This window comes from Larus michahellis, chromosome 6 (genome assembly GCF_964199755.1).
Source record: "Larus michahellis chromosome 6, bLarMic1.1, whole genome shotgun sequence".
NCBI lineage: Eukaryota > Metazoa > Chordata > Aves > Charadriiformes > Laridae > Larus > Larus michahellis.
Window position 1 is genome coordinate 52,667,522 of NC_133901.1, and position 14,766 is coordinate 52,682,287.

The following is a 14,766-nucleotide window of genomic DNA, read 5'->3' on the forward strand; positions in this document are numbered from 1 at the left end:
GAATAAAATACCATAGGAACTGTTGGTCTGTGGATTTCTGATTTATGCCACTATTTTCTCTGTGGACAGAAATAATCTTGCAGTATGTATATAAAAAGGGCAGAAGGCAGAAAATAACTGTCCTGACCCAAAAGACTTCCTCCCACAGCCTTCAAGGTGTCATTAAGACACCTACAGGGCTGATGTTCCTGGGCAGCACAATACACTACAGTGGCTGCAGACAGTATAACAGCTCAAAAATAGTATACTTACAGGCTCTGGAGGTGGTGGTGGTGGTGGCTCCTTGATCACCTGGAATATATAAACAATGGGAGAAAACCGAGTTAATGGTAGCGTTCGTCCATCTCAATGCTATGCCCTCTCTGCTTTCTTGCGCATATCTCAAAAAGGTTGCCCTGGTCAGTTTTCCCCATATTCAATCCCATCATTAGCCCCACTGCTTTTCAGCAGGCATAAAATAAATGCAGATGAGAAACTAAATCTATCACATCGAACTACCCAATAAGTCAAGTGCCTTATTAAGTAACTCGTAATACAGCTCTGTATCCTGGTAGTTCTGCCTTAATGTCATGTGATTACCAAGCTAGTGCTTGGTAATATTCACTCAGAATCTGCAGCTCCTACAAACCAAAAAAAAAGAAAAGAAAGCCTAACTCTTGTCTCTAAAAAGGACCGTATCAGCTCATGCCTGTATTAGTAAATTGGTTCCATTACACTTTTCTGCAGCAGGTTTCAAATCTTGTTCTAAGGAGGTCTTGATCCCTATAGAAACTTCAGCCACGTCCACAAGCTCATTTAAACTTCTCATTCAGTGTCAAAATCACATAGGCCTTGCAACATTCAAAAAAGACAGACCCGTGCTTAGACAAGCACTTAAAGCAATTTGTTGAATTAGGGCCTTACAAACCTGGCAGCATTTTTCTTAAACGAAGTTAGCCACCCACTTCAACACACTAACTCTATGCCTTCACAGAGAAGAGATGAAACCAATCAAAACAATAAAAACCTGTACTTACCACTGTACAGCAAAGGGGCCAGAACCACCAAAGGAGAGCCATAGCCAGCAGCAGAAAGAGAATCAGGAGAGCAATGAAAAGGATGGTCCCAGTCAGCTGCAAACAAGATGATTACTTCTGAGTTATCTGCATGTGTCACAAACAAGGCAGGAGCCCTTACGTTACACAATTAGACTGGGGAAAATGAGCCAAGTTTCCCTCGTTACAAGGTCTCCGATAGATTGTGCAGTCAATCACTATTTTCGTTAGGGTCACGTCAGTATTCAGTGTGACAAATCTTTATTTGAAGTCATGATTCAGGGATGCACCTCCTGTTTGTGGTGTTTATACATATATATATGTATAATTTATGTATAAGTTTATGGTATTCTTATAGCCCACTAGATTCAAGGGTGCTAAACTTATATGCAAACTATTCCCAAACTGTGCTAACAGGTCCCTTAATACTGTCAGAGGGGTATTTCAAAATACCTGACCACAGACTCCAAGGTGTGCGGAGTAACCTTTCATGACTAGAGATGCAGAATATGTAAATGCTGATATTCAAAGCATGGAAATATTGGAGCTAAGAGCTTACGGGTAACTGTTCACATACCAACATCACAGAACAGAGGACAACTTACTCGGTCAGCCTCATCAGCTCCCAAGCCTGCCCACATTGCCTTGACTCAAACTGCACACACAACCCCAGCCTGTGTGCTTATGCAAACTAGTCCTTAATACTGCCGGTTCTTGGTAATCATCCTGTGGCTGGTTTGACTGTTGTTAATGACATGCTGTAATCATGATCTTAACCATTCCCAATTCTTATATTCCATCTATTTCTCTACAGAGAACAGTAACAGTGGGACTCTGGGGCCAGACAGCTAAGGGTCTACATTCAAAATAGAAGTTAAATTTTCTTCAAAAGGACTAGGATTTAAAGAAAAATAAAAAAAATATCAAGTGCTAACACGTGAAATTAGCTTTTCAGAGCAGCCACTCAACGAAAGAGAATCACAGCTCTGATTTTCCTGGGTAAATCTTGATGGACTCCTTGCACTCAGAGCATTTCATGTCAGTGTGTTCAGAAGAAGTATTAACTCTGTGTGTTGTCCTGATGCATACAGGAAAGCGGGTCTTCATATGCTGCTTGGCCCCTGCAGAACATACACAGCACATGGCTTTTTGGAAATTAAACATTTGTTACGGATGGGCAGTGGCATGCTGGGACATGCCATTTTCTCAGACTACACTGGGCTCTGGGATGAGGTTAAGAAGAGCTTAGGTGCTCCAGCCATTTCTTTTATACTGGGAAAAGGTTCTCCAGCCATTTCTTTTATACTGGGAAAAGAAACTTCCTCAGTTGTAGATTTTCAGAGCCTGAGAAGAGGTCTGATTCACCAGCAACTTGTGGTACCACAGAACAGGCAAAACCTTTCAGCAAACTACAGGATATCCAGGGACTAGGAAGATGTGAAAAGCACTTAAAGAAAGATCTGTGAATCAGGCTGAGGGAATAGGAGCTGGCTAGAGAAGAGATTTTCAAAGGAGGATAGGTGGGAGGATAAACGGAAAGAAAGCAAGTTCCAAAGATTTATTGAGGATAATGTCCATGAGATTCACCTTAGTAAATCTGAAACTACTTGCCGAATTCCCATAACACCAGAAACTGATGCTTAGCCCCTTTTACAACAGGAGTTCCCTTCACTGTTCCAAGTGGGTTTGTTTTCCCCTCGGACAATGAAAAGGTTGAGGGTGGAAACTAAAGTACCAGCTGATAAGAGTTTAGCAAAGTCTGGGTGAGATCCCAAGTGGCTGATTTGGGTGGTACCTAGTTCTTCCTCAGGCCAAATCCTAGAGCTGTCAGGACTGACATGTTCAAGACGGGACTAACAAAACCACAGCTCCTACTCCATGCTTTTAGGCAGGTAGCCCAGTATTCCATATCTCTGTGTCACAGCATCACCATCCCTCCACTAGTCTGTGCCTTATTGTTATAGGTGCGACAAACTGACTTGTTCTGGGATACACTATTTAGCTCTCCTCATTCATTTGGTCAGGGAGCAGAAGAAAGACAAGGTGGAGTGCTGCGACGTGTGCCAGACCCTGTACTCAAAGGAGTCCTGTTAGAAGACACACTATGCAGCTGCAGTTCCCTTCTCTGGCCCCATGTAGCACTAATGCTTCTGGAAAGCAGACACTTGAGAGGCATGAATTCCCAGTGAAGTCAGTTTGCTGAGAAAAGGATGAATAAAAGTCAAGCATAACTTTAAGAGGTATTGCTACATGCCTTAAAAACAAATCCAAGCACAGTAGCAATGCAGTGCATGAGCCACAGATGCACATACCACCGCTACTGTTACTCCAGAAACACATTACCTCCTTGTTTTGTAGTCTTTGTTCCCAGGCATTGCTTTTCCCATGCTAAGTGCTCATATAAACTGTGGAGACATTTGCCAGCAGCAGCTCAGGAGCTGCTGGCAGCAAGAAGTTAAAGAGTCCTCTTTTAACGATTAAATATACAAAGCATCATAGTGAAGCTGGACTTCAGAAAGGAAATAGCAGACTTCATGCAGCTGAACAGAAACAAGCACAGCGATCACACAGAGGCTTTAGGAGTAAAGTGAAGATACTTACTGTACAGAAAGGATAGAAGGGCCAGCTGGGGAGAAGAGCTGAGCAGGCCAGCTGACTGCCACCCACAGAAAAGGAAACGGGAGAGGAAAGGAAATGGAGGGAGTGTCTAAAACAAGAAGAGTGAAATGCATGAAATTAAGACAAAGTTGGAAACTGAACTGCCAACCTCCTTGCTTATGGGATGTAACTGGAGTGAGACAGTCTTTTCTTGTACCAGCTGAGAATCAGGCTCCCTGCCTCCTTCACATTCAATCTGCAAGAGGCTGGTCAAAAATCGTCAGATTGACAGGACTGGAGATTGGATTCCTCTCTCTATCCTAAGGCTATCGAGAGGAAAGCTTCCTCCGTCCACACTCTGGCCTGTAGGAACCCCAGCTAGGGCTAAGACTTCAGTCTTCATTAGAAATGAATTACATATGGGTAACTAAACACATCAGTTAGCACTTGTGTTTCCCTGCAGACTCAAAAGGTTTTATTGTATCCGAGGTAGAAGAGGGAAATAACATGTGAAAACATCAGTCTTCAGTGTAGAAAATTTGGAGGAAAAGTTTTGAAAAAATAAAAATAATCAGGTGAAGCAGCAAACATCTCTGATAAATTCTGAGTCCCCACACCCGGACTGTTTCAGCAATCTGGTGTGAGATTTCCCAGCTTCATTACTCCAAACATCAGAAAATGCGATTTGCAAGTTCCAGTCACTGCCTCTTTCTTCCTTCCTTCCCTTCTGTTCTGCAGCTGTCAAAAAGGCCAACAATGATTCCAAACCAATATGACAGCATTTGGCATAGGTTATAAAAGTCCTTTTGACACTAATAATAATAAAGCTCAACTTTGATACAATTTGTTTGCTATCAGGTCCTTGACCAAACTTTATTTCATCCACAAGCACAAGGCCAAATCTTTAGCTACTGTACTTGCTTGCACCAGCTATGGGTGTTGCCTATTTTTACTCCAAGGCAAAGGCAATGACTGCTTATCCAGTAGTCAGCTTCTTCATTTTGATTGTTTGATTCTAAAATCAGATTTTGCTAAAGGACCACTTCTAGCTGTTGGTCCCTGATGCTCCACCTAAAGATAGGTGGTCTTTTTGACCAGTAGATGCTCATATTGCAACCACTGCTGTCCCACAGCAGCACATTCTCCCTTGGCTATGCTGAGCAGCAGCATTTTATCAAGACGCTCATCCCAAAAAGCTTCCCTCTCTTTCTGGTCATCTCTTGTGACATCAGGAGAAAAGGAACCAGCTCCTCTCACTAAAACTGTAAAAACACCTTAATGAATCCTGAACTAGCAAAGGCAAATTGCGAGGGTCTAAGAACAAACGCTGTAAGCTCCAACCAAAAAAATAATCATGTAAGTTTAGAGGACCTTCCATGCTGTGTCCCTTCCAGATCCAAGCCCTGGGAGTTGCACCTTTCACCCCAGGTCCCATAAGGGATTCCAAAGCTCAACAGGGTGTTGCTTCATGATGATCTTTCCTTCATTTTCACAGATTCCCTTCTAGTCAGATCCTAGCTTTGAGGATCTCTATTTCCTGGGATAGGAATGGACAGGGTGCCTTTGTTATGATTTTTTATTCAGTAAATCTATCATGATCTATGCATCATCAATAATGATTTAATCTTAACTAGCCCTGGTTATTTTTCAAAGAACTGCTGGGATCCCATCAATAACCATAATGCAGAAGCCATAGAGAGCTCATGCTCACTCAAGGAGGCTTTGCCTGAAGAGCCACCGTCTCTTTCTAAGATCTCATGGTTTCTCTGTCAAGCCCCATTGCAATTACTTACACACTGTGTGCTGGTGATGCTGACAGAGCTGGAGATGAATGTGAGCCCGTTGTTCATGCTGACTTGTAGGAAAACCACCCTAAAGCACAAAACACATACACTTATTTTTAGTGTCATCTTTATACCCATTGTTCCCTTTATTCTGGCTGTGTTTTAGCCATTGGCTCATGAACATGCATGGATAACATGCCCTGCTGAGTCAAGGCATTTTCATGGCTTCAAGTGCTTACCTGCATTTGTCCCTCTGCCTACCCAGGAGCTATTCTTTTTATGTTGGCTTAATTGAGTTGGGGCATATGCTCTTTATTAAAAAACCACCATCCCACCTGGGGCAAAGGCCACTAGGACAGTGAGTCATAACATAAAGTCTCAGACGTTTGCAATAGTACCTTAGATAGCACAAGAAAATTTAAGGTGGTTTGTTTTTTTTTTAAACCCCTTCTGCAGCTTAAGGAGCCAGAACGCGTTTTCTTTTATATCCAAGCAAAACCAGAACACTTGCAATGAGGTCAAGGGGTAAAAACACCAAAATGACAGTGGAAAAAGAATCTGGCCGTAGCCATTCTCCAGTATCAGAGAAAGTCTGAGAAAAAAACCAAACAAACAACAATCAAACAAACAAAGCCCACAAAAATCCCACCAAACAACTTTCCCTCACCCACAAATAGGATAGGGAAGGGAGGCATTGCCCCTCACCCCTAGTGCAGTATTTAAGCACCCACAAGATCACCCAGGGGGAAGGCAGGGCCTCGTGCCATCTCTTCCAGCAGTCTGCAAGATTACAACAACTGAAAAATACCAATGTGAGCCTGAGCAGGGCAAAAGACAAGAAGCAACATCTACAACAGCAGCAAAGGAATTCAAATCAAGCATCTCTTTTCAACCAAAATGAAAAGTTTGCCTGGAATTCAATTACCTTTGGTCTGAAAAAACAGGATGTAGGAACAGAGGAGAAATTACCATTCTATAATTCGGGACCATGGTCCAACAAGGCCTTTGATTAAGCTGTGCTAAAGACAAAACATTGAATAGAGCTATGCTGGCTCATACTAGGAGAGGATTTGGCACAAAGGGGATGGAGGTAATCCTGCCACACACACACAAATTTATTAGCTTTGCACTTTGGGCAAAATTCTGAGCTCTTAGCTCAGTAATGACATCCTCATCCAGAAGTCCCCTCTCTCTTGACACGTGCTGGAAAGCAATACTTACTGTCCAGCATCTTCTATCACTGGGGCAGGACAAAGTAAATAAGTATCATGAACAAGGGTTGGCTTTTCATCTGAAAAGAAATGAATATAACTGTTATGGATGAAAAAAAGAAACTGCACCAAGCAGACCACCCCCTGGAGAACTGTTAACACCAGCAAGAGCTACAGATCAGTTCAGTATATAGGCAAGTACCAGTATTCCCCAATGGTACTGATTACAAAGCCAAGTACTTGGATGACCATTCTTGTTGATGCCCATATAATGTTATCAGGTTAGAGACACCACCACTAAGAAATGGGAGTACATCTCTGTTCCTGACAGCAGTGATCAGCCATTTGGAAGCCAGCTTTGAGAAACGTTCATCTTGTCTGTCTGACAAGTGCATGCAAACTCTACTCATATTAGTATAGGGTTCAACTTCTGCATACCCACTTCCAAACACACGCACAGGAGAAGCCAAAGCTTCACTGTTTGAGCCCAGGGAAAAGGAATAACAGAGGTGGGATGGGACTGAAGTGGACAGACACCAGAGGGGAAAAGAAAAAACAAACAAAAAAAAATAACCAACTTGCTTGGTCATATATGGGAGACAGGCAGAAGGGGACCATAACTGATACAGGCAATCAAAAGCAAGGCAATGGGTGTTTTCCTGCCTCCCTGCACTCTGCTGCTCCAAGAATAAGCAGTGCTAATCCTGTTGCTTTCAAAAACCACACCCAGAATTCCAAGCGCCATGAACACTAAGAGGAGCCACAGCAGTAATCCTGCAATGCCGCTCCACTAAAAGTGCATAAATTGAGGCACAAGAGCAGACAAGTCACTGCTGTGACCAGACGTTAACTCCAAATGGCCCAGCAAAGCAGCTAAGGTGCTAGTCCAGGGAAAGACTGGTCCACAAAAGTCCAAGCCAAGTGAATTAGGGGCTGGTAAAAGCTGTCAGCTCATTTAAACCTTAGAGGCTTGATTACTCTTTCTACCTAGGCAAAAAGAAAAAAATTAACTCGAGCAACAACAGATATGAGAGTTGTTCCTTCAGGCTTCACCCACCCCAAGTACACCTGAAGACAAAGTTCATTTCCCTGCTTCGGCAAAGATGAGACTGTGAAAATTATAGTTGCATGTTTTAGGGCCAGCCTAAGGGGAAAAAAGCCAGTCAGAATAGATCAGTGTTGCAGACCTAACCCAAGGAGAACACAGCATGGAGAAGATGTGGAATTAGGATATTTCTCCTCCTGCGTACTTCCAGGCCCAGGTCACCGCTCAGTGTGTGAAGTCCAGTCAAGGTGCCAGTGCATTAGGGACATGGAAGGAAAAACCAAAAGTCTGTCTACCTGGTAAACCACAAGAAACAGATCCCTAGAAAAGGGTATCTGTAAGTGGAATGAGAGCAAGACCACCAGAGTTTATTTAATGCAGCCTCCACGTAGGCAACTAGGATGGGAAATGAAGGAGCGATTCATGTGCTCCCTTCTTGTAAGCGAATTCACTGCTAGGGAAGGCACCAGTCTGACCGCGACAGGATATGAAAGCCTCTACTGTGCTCAGCCAACAAGGGTAGCATATACAGAACAGGAGCAAAGCTCCCCTCCCCACACTGTGCTTCACCCTGCCAGCCATACACTGCTTCTCAGGAATAAGAGAAGACTGCTGAGAAACTGGACACTCAATCTTTTTTGGCCATTCAGTCCTTCGCCTGGCTGCTGAGACAGCAAACAAAAGACCCCGTTTGTCACAGTGATGACAGGGAGTTTCCACGTTACATGCTTTCTGTGATGAGCCCAACAACTGGTGTCAGAGAGGAATGGAGCTTTATGGTGAGTGTCTCCTGAATTAGTGAACAGTCTGAAGACAGCAGCAGGGGATCAAGATAGCATTATTTCTTTTTACTGGTGATGAACAAGGGATTAGAGAGCAATTTTACTTCTCCCTCTTAAAGCCTGATACCCAGTCCTCACTGTCTGTATGCATCACCTATATGCATCATTGCAATGACACTGAAATTCATTGGGCAGCAGCACACCCCACGAAAGCCCTCACGACACAATGCCCACAGGATTGAATAAGGATAAATTTCAAACTTCTGTTAGGTGTAGATCCCCTCCCAGATCCCCCCACATCCACTGCAAGCAGTCCCCCAACACGGACAAGAGGTGGGCTGTGCCACCTATTGCTCATGAGGTGACACAGCCACAGGGGACACTGGAATCCATTAGCCTGCAAACTTACTGATAGTAAGGCTGTCATTGAGCTTGAAGCTGCAGAGTACCTGGTCAATATTTCTTGCATGATAAAAGCCGTTGCCTCTTACCACAACTTGAAAGGATTCTGTAAGTAAAAACAGGAAAGTTGTGAAAAATAGCTCAAATACAGCATTTCTTTCCAGAATGATCTGAAGTACGACAGGACAATGGCAGTTCTCTGCACTATACCTGAATCAAAACATTCACACTGGCACTCTCAATATTCAGCAGCAATGGCCAAGAGTGCCATAGTGGTACTGGTGCTTCACAGAGCAACACTCATCTCAAGGCTCCTCCCGCAAGCATCCCATTGACCCCCCAATGCCTTAATTAAAGGTGCCACAGTAATACTGTGAGCCTGACATGGCTGATGTCATTTCATGGTTCCTCCATGGCTTTTGGGCCAGACACCGTTGCTAACCACAAGTCCTTCCTCCTACCTCCACACACCAGATGGCACTTGGCTTTCAGCAGCAGCTCTGTTCAAATAAGGTCTCCCCCAAGCCTCCTCTTCTCCAGGCTAAACAACTCCAGTTCCCTCAGCTGCTCCTTATAGGGCTTGTGCTCTAGACCCTCCACCAGCTTCATTGCTCTTCTATGAACATGTTCCAGCACCCCAATGTCCCTCCTGTAATGAGGGGCCCAAAACTGAACACAGTACTCAAGATGCAGCCTCACCAGTGCTGAGTACAGGGGGACGATGACTTCCTAAGTCCTGCTGGCCACACTATTTCTGATACAAACCATGACGCTGTTGGCCTTCTTGGCCACCTGGGTACACTGCTGGCTCATATTCAGCCACATGTCGACCAACACACCCAGGTTCTTTTCCGCCAGGCAGCCTTCCAGCCACTCTGCCCCAAGCCTGTAGCACAGGGTTGTTGTGATCTAAGGTGCAGGACCTCACACTTGACCTTGTTGGACCTCATACCATTGGCCTTGGCCCATTGAGCCAGTCTCTCCAGGTCCCTCTGTAGAGCCATCCTAACCTCAAGCAGATCAAGGAGATAATGTAGACAGGTGAAGAGACATTACAAATTTGTTCTGTGCCAAATGTATTTTTGAAACTCCCTTTGATGCTACACACAAGAGCCAGCTGACAGCAGACACCCACGGCACACAGCAAGGGAAAGCACAGAAGCAGCTGCACTTTCATACATAAATCTCCTGCTTCAGCTGAGTCCTCCACAGAGATCGCTTACACCAGCCACTGAGCAGCATTTGAGATCAGCCCAATACCAGGGGGACAGCAGCACAACACAGGATCAATTAATCTTCAAGCTACACACAGAAAAATAAGAATAAACTGCATAGAAGTTCTCCACTAGCAGCAAGCAAAACCATCATGAACAAGTCCACATGCATTATCAATTACATTTTGACTAACATACTAAAAATTAGAGGAAAACAATGTTGATAGGATTGAGGGGAGCTGTACCTAACTTTTAGTGATACGAGATCTGGCTTCTGATAACATTTCATATGATGTACTGCCATGTTATTTGTATGCTTTGGAGGAAGAAGTTCTCTTTGGATAACACTACATGAGGCCCAAAAGGTGGCTGAAATACATATTCAGCTTAGTCTGCCTGCTCTTCACTATCAAGTTACTGCAAGACAAGCTAGCATGAGGATGTGGAGTGCTTCAACTTTTCTGTACAAACAGTTTGTTCTTGCCAAAAACACATTCTCACTACATTGAGGCCTAACACAACTCTGGGTGAATTGGACAAGGGCATGCACAAGTTATGATCAAGCACTGGAAACCCACACTCTGGCTTTCCTCGTGGTAACTTCCCTTAGAGCAGTGCTCTGAACTGACACAGGTTGCAAGGAACACGGGAATCAGAAGATATTTTGGGAGGGGAAAAAGAAAATATCTACTGGAGTGCATATTGAAGTGAAACACATACTTTGGCACTTTGCTGAAAAAGACCATCAAATTTGAGACCTCACTGAGCACCATCACAAGCCAAACACACAAAGCCAGCATCACAATTTGGGCTCTTTTTTAAGGGAAGGGTTATACCTCCTGGTTCCCACTGGGGGTGGAGGGCGCTTCTTTAAAACAAAGAAAAATGGACTGTAGGGCAGATTCAGCTGCTTCTTACTCCAGTAAGAATCTGGAGTTACTCTAAGTTTGATTCATGCCTTGAGCCATTCCACAACTAACCCAGTTGATATGCTGAGAGTTATTCTTGATGAGCATCCCTTTTTTTGCCAGCAGAGCTCGGAGTCACGGTCAGCCCTGAGGGCAACGGGGCCTCTGCCCACGCGCCAGAACTACCTGCCTGGGACCATGCATTACCACAAACTTGCTTGTAGCCAGCCTACTCCACAGCGACTTGAACACCCAGCTAAGATAATTTATTTTTTCCTCTTAATTCTATATTATAAAAGCAGCTTGCTGAAATAAAATTGCACTTACTTTTTTTTTCTCCTCTCCCGAATTAATGGTCTTAAAAGGCAGCAACCACAAAGGCATAATTGATAGCTATTTCAGTGGCTTTAAAAAGATGCAGCAAGTAAGCGACTTTCAACACAAAACATCAAAGGTAAAAGCTACATCTAGAAGTTTAGTCTTGTCAAGACAGTTTACCTCTCCTGCCCTTCTTTTCACCATCACTGCCACTCTGCACAGTCAGTCATTAATAACTGACTGGGTAGTAACCTGTCCACCAACACAAGCTGACAATATAGTTTCAATACCAGACTTGCATGGAAATGTGAACAGCTGGTACTGGATTTGGTTGTTACTGTCAAGAAGCCTGCCCCTTTGGATGCTCCAGAGCATTAACATGTTCTGGATGATGGTCTGTTGAAATGGCTAATTCCATTTAATTTTGCGCTCTGGCTCTGACTGCGTCCTTTTCTTCCTTAGTTACTGTCAGATCGTAGATTGTAGCTTTTGACAAGACAGCGAAGGGAAAAAGGTCAGCACTGAAATAACCGGGCGGCGCTGGCAGCGAGATGGTAGGTTGAAGCTGGTGTGCACTGGCTGCGCTGTCGGCTTCGCTTCTGTGACTCTGATGAGAAGCTGACGGCTTGCATCCACACCTGGTAGTTGATGTGGCCAGTAGGATGCCACATCCAACAAAACCTTTCAATCACATCCATGTACCGTAAGCATAATCAAAGCAATGATGCTGTCAAACAGGATATGAGGCACCTCCAATTCTACACTGATAGCCTGTTTACAGGCTGCATGTCTTGGTCACTTTAAATTAGAGGGAACAGGAAGGACCCAACTATATTGCTGCACATTTGGGACGATGAATTTGCAGGGTCAAAAAGCATTAAGCATCAGATAGCTGTCACAACATGACGAGATCAATTTGTAAATGGACTTGCCAGACAGCTTCGTCACAGAGAGCCAGAGCCCCAACTGGAATCGTCACCATGTGGAAATTGTTTCATCAGCATTTTACTAAAGTTCTGGCAAGTCAAAAATGAAGCCGAGATTACCTATAACCACCAGCACAGTGGTAATTATGAGTTGCAAGAACAGTTACAAGGAGTGGGTCAGTCTGCTTTAAGCCCTGATCACAACTGGCTTCCACAGAGCAACAAAAGCCCTCATGATCTCACACCAGATTCCAAAAACTAGTAATGCTGCTGGATAAAAGCCAAACTGATTATCACCTCCTCACTCAGATAAGTTTTATACAAAAATCATGGACAGAGCCACATTTCAAGGCTGTAAACAAGCAAGCTTCTTTGCTGGAGAATGTGATAACACATTGCACTCTTTAAAAATGTCTACTATTTTTCAACTAAAATTTTGAAATGCAAGTTTCAATTATATGGGGTTTTTTTAAATAAAATTACTGTCTTGGAAAAAAAAAGGGTGAGGAATGGTGCATTTCTAGGAAATCTTATGCTCTAGTTTTCAGCCAGTTCTAAGTGCAGGTGTATAAATATTTTTATATAGGATTCAATGGCTATATATCTTACCTATACATTATCAGTAAACTGTCTTAGCAATTACCTAAATTTGAAATGCATTAGAATTTTGAAATTACTTCATAGGCTTCAGTACTTTTCGCGTTAAAGTCAAATAAAGTACATTGAAAAATAAATTACATTACATATACAGTAGAACTATATTGGACTGTCCAGTGAACTGGATTCAGGATCTGGATTCATACCATGAAAAGAGCTGTTCAATCTCAGGAGATTCCCTCCAGGAGACAGTGGTGCACAAAGCTATAAAGATGAATCTTTGGCTATGTTGAAGTAAATGGGATAACAAAGGATAGATAATAAAGCCAAGCACAAGTGTAAATATTTGCAGCCTCACAATATAAAATCTCTTCCAGGAGTTCATTTCAGATAAGCCTTGCAGGACTAGACTCATAATAAGAGCTATTTCAGGCCTGATTCTTCGTGCTAAAGACCATTTAACCCACAAGAACAGTATGCACCATTCGGAGCTGCAGTTTTGGCTTCCTCCTATTGTCAAGCTCCCTGCTGCTATAAGTAAAGTTTCAAGCATGCAAGATCCAAGTCTTCATGCCCTGGTGATTCAGCACCACGCTTCACCACGTGCCAGCCTTTGCCGGACGGCTTTGAAAACAGGGACAGAGCAAACCTCAGAATTTAAGTGAAACAAGTGCTGGTATTTTGCTGAATCAGCAGCGATACACACAGAAAATGGTCCTGACTGATTTATATTGGTCTGATTCAAAAGCCACAAAGACACTGAAAAATTTTTACAGATGCAAGTAATACAACATTTTTTTTTTTATTTTTTATTTTTAATCACAGTTGTGATAAACTAGTTACCTAGCAAGCTTGGCAAAAAAATGAAGTGGTTTGAATGCATGAACCGGAAATCAAACTGATTCTTTTCGAAAAAGAGAAATTCTACTTTTTTATGAAACAAATATTTTTTAAAAGCAAATCTTCTCTTGAAAATTTATTTGCTCAAATACTTTAGAAAAATATTTTCAAATTTCCATTCGAAAAAATGGTTTCAAATTCAACTTTCCAGTATTCTTAACATTGTTCCAAAAAATCACAAGAATACTACTGAAATCCCTCCTATTGGAACACTCACATTTTCATGTAGCTAACTGCAATTTTTGGTGAACAGGAAAGCTTGCAATAAACTGGTGTACAAAAAACTGCCTGATATACAAAAAGCAAGCAAAAAAAGAAAGACTATCAGTATAAAATAAAAAAAAAGCTTTGAAATGTCAAAGCTTTAAATTATTTTTTTTATCAACTCCACAAGGAGATTTTTAAAAGCAAAATCATTCAGTTTTTAATTTTTTCCACAGACAATATTTTATCACAAACGCCTAGTCCACAATTGTACATTTAGATATAGTTCAAAAGATACGAGGATATTTCATTTTAAATTGAAATACTCAGGGCAAGATCATGTTGTGATCAACATGTGGAAATGAAGAGTGAACAATTTCTCTTCTCTGTGATATTTATTAGATTTTTCCTGAGTTTCCTATTTTTATCTGTTTTTGAGGTCAGCTTTCATGCATCATCGCTATTTTATTTTTATATGCTCATTTTTACGGTGTATAAGGAAATGAACACAAGACAGTAAACACTGGATCTAAACAACCATGCTGTAAACTGTACCTTCCAGCAAACTTATGGTGTCACTCTTACTCTGCTGCAATAGCCTCTTAAGTAGACAGAAACACAGCAAGTGAATTGCTAATGTAAACCAGAACAAATCCAAGTTAAACATACTAGACATGAAAGGCATGAAATTACCAACAGCTCCTCTGGGGATTCTTCACGTTTACCATATACACTAATGGCTCTTTCATTGTGAATAAGTAAAACATTAGTACTTTGGAAAACACACTAGGTACCTTGGCCTATGCAATTAATTATATCTGGTTCAATAAACCTGAGATTTCT

At 42.4% G+C, this 14,766-nt stretch overlaps 1 protein-coding gene across 1 annotated transcript in view; it reads right to left on the reverse strand.

Annotated features, from left to right (window-relative positions):
* ANTXRL (ANTXR like) overlaps nucleotides 1–14,766 on the reverse strand; it is a 58,447-nt gene that overhangs the window by 25,173 nt on the left and 18,508 nt on the right. Inside the window, exons 10-14 of the mRNA XM_074591510.1 lie at nucleotides 8,864–8,962; nucleotides 6,638–6,707; nucleotides 5,426–5,504; nucleotides 1,017–1,112; nucleotides 253–291 (exon numbers count right to left, since the gene is read on the reverse strand). Of these exons, the coding sequence (XP_074447611.1) occupies nucleotides 253–291; nucleotides 1,017–1,112; nucleotides 5,426–5,504; nucleotides 6,638–6,707; nucleotides 8,864–8,962 (383 nt within the window). The remainder of the gene's footprint in view (nucleotides 1–252; nucleotides 292–1,016; nucleotides 1,113–5,425; nucleotides 5,505–6,637; nucleotides 6,708–8,863; nucleotides 8,963–14,766) is intronic.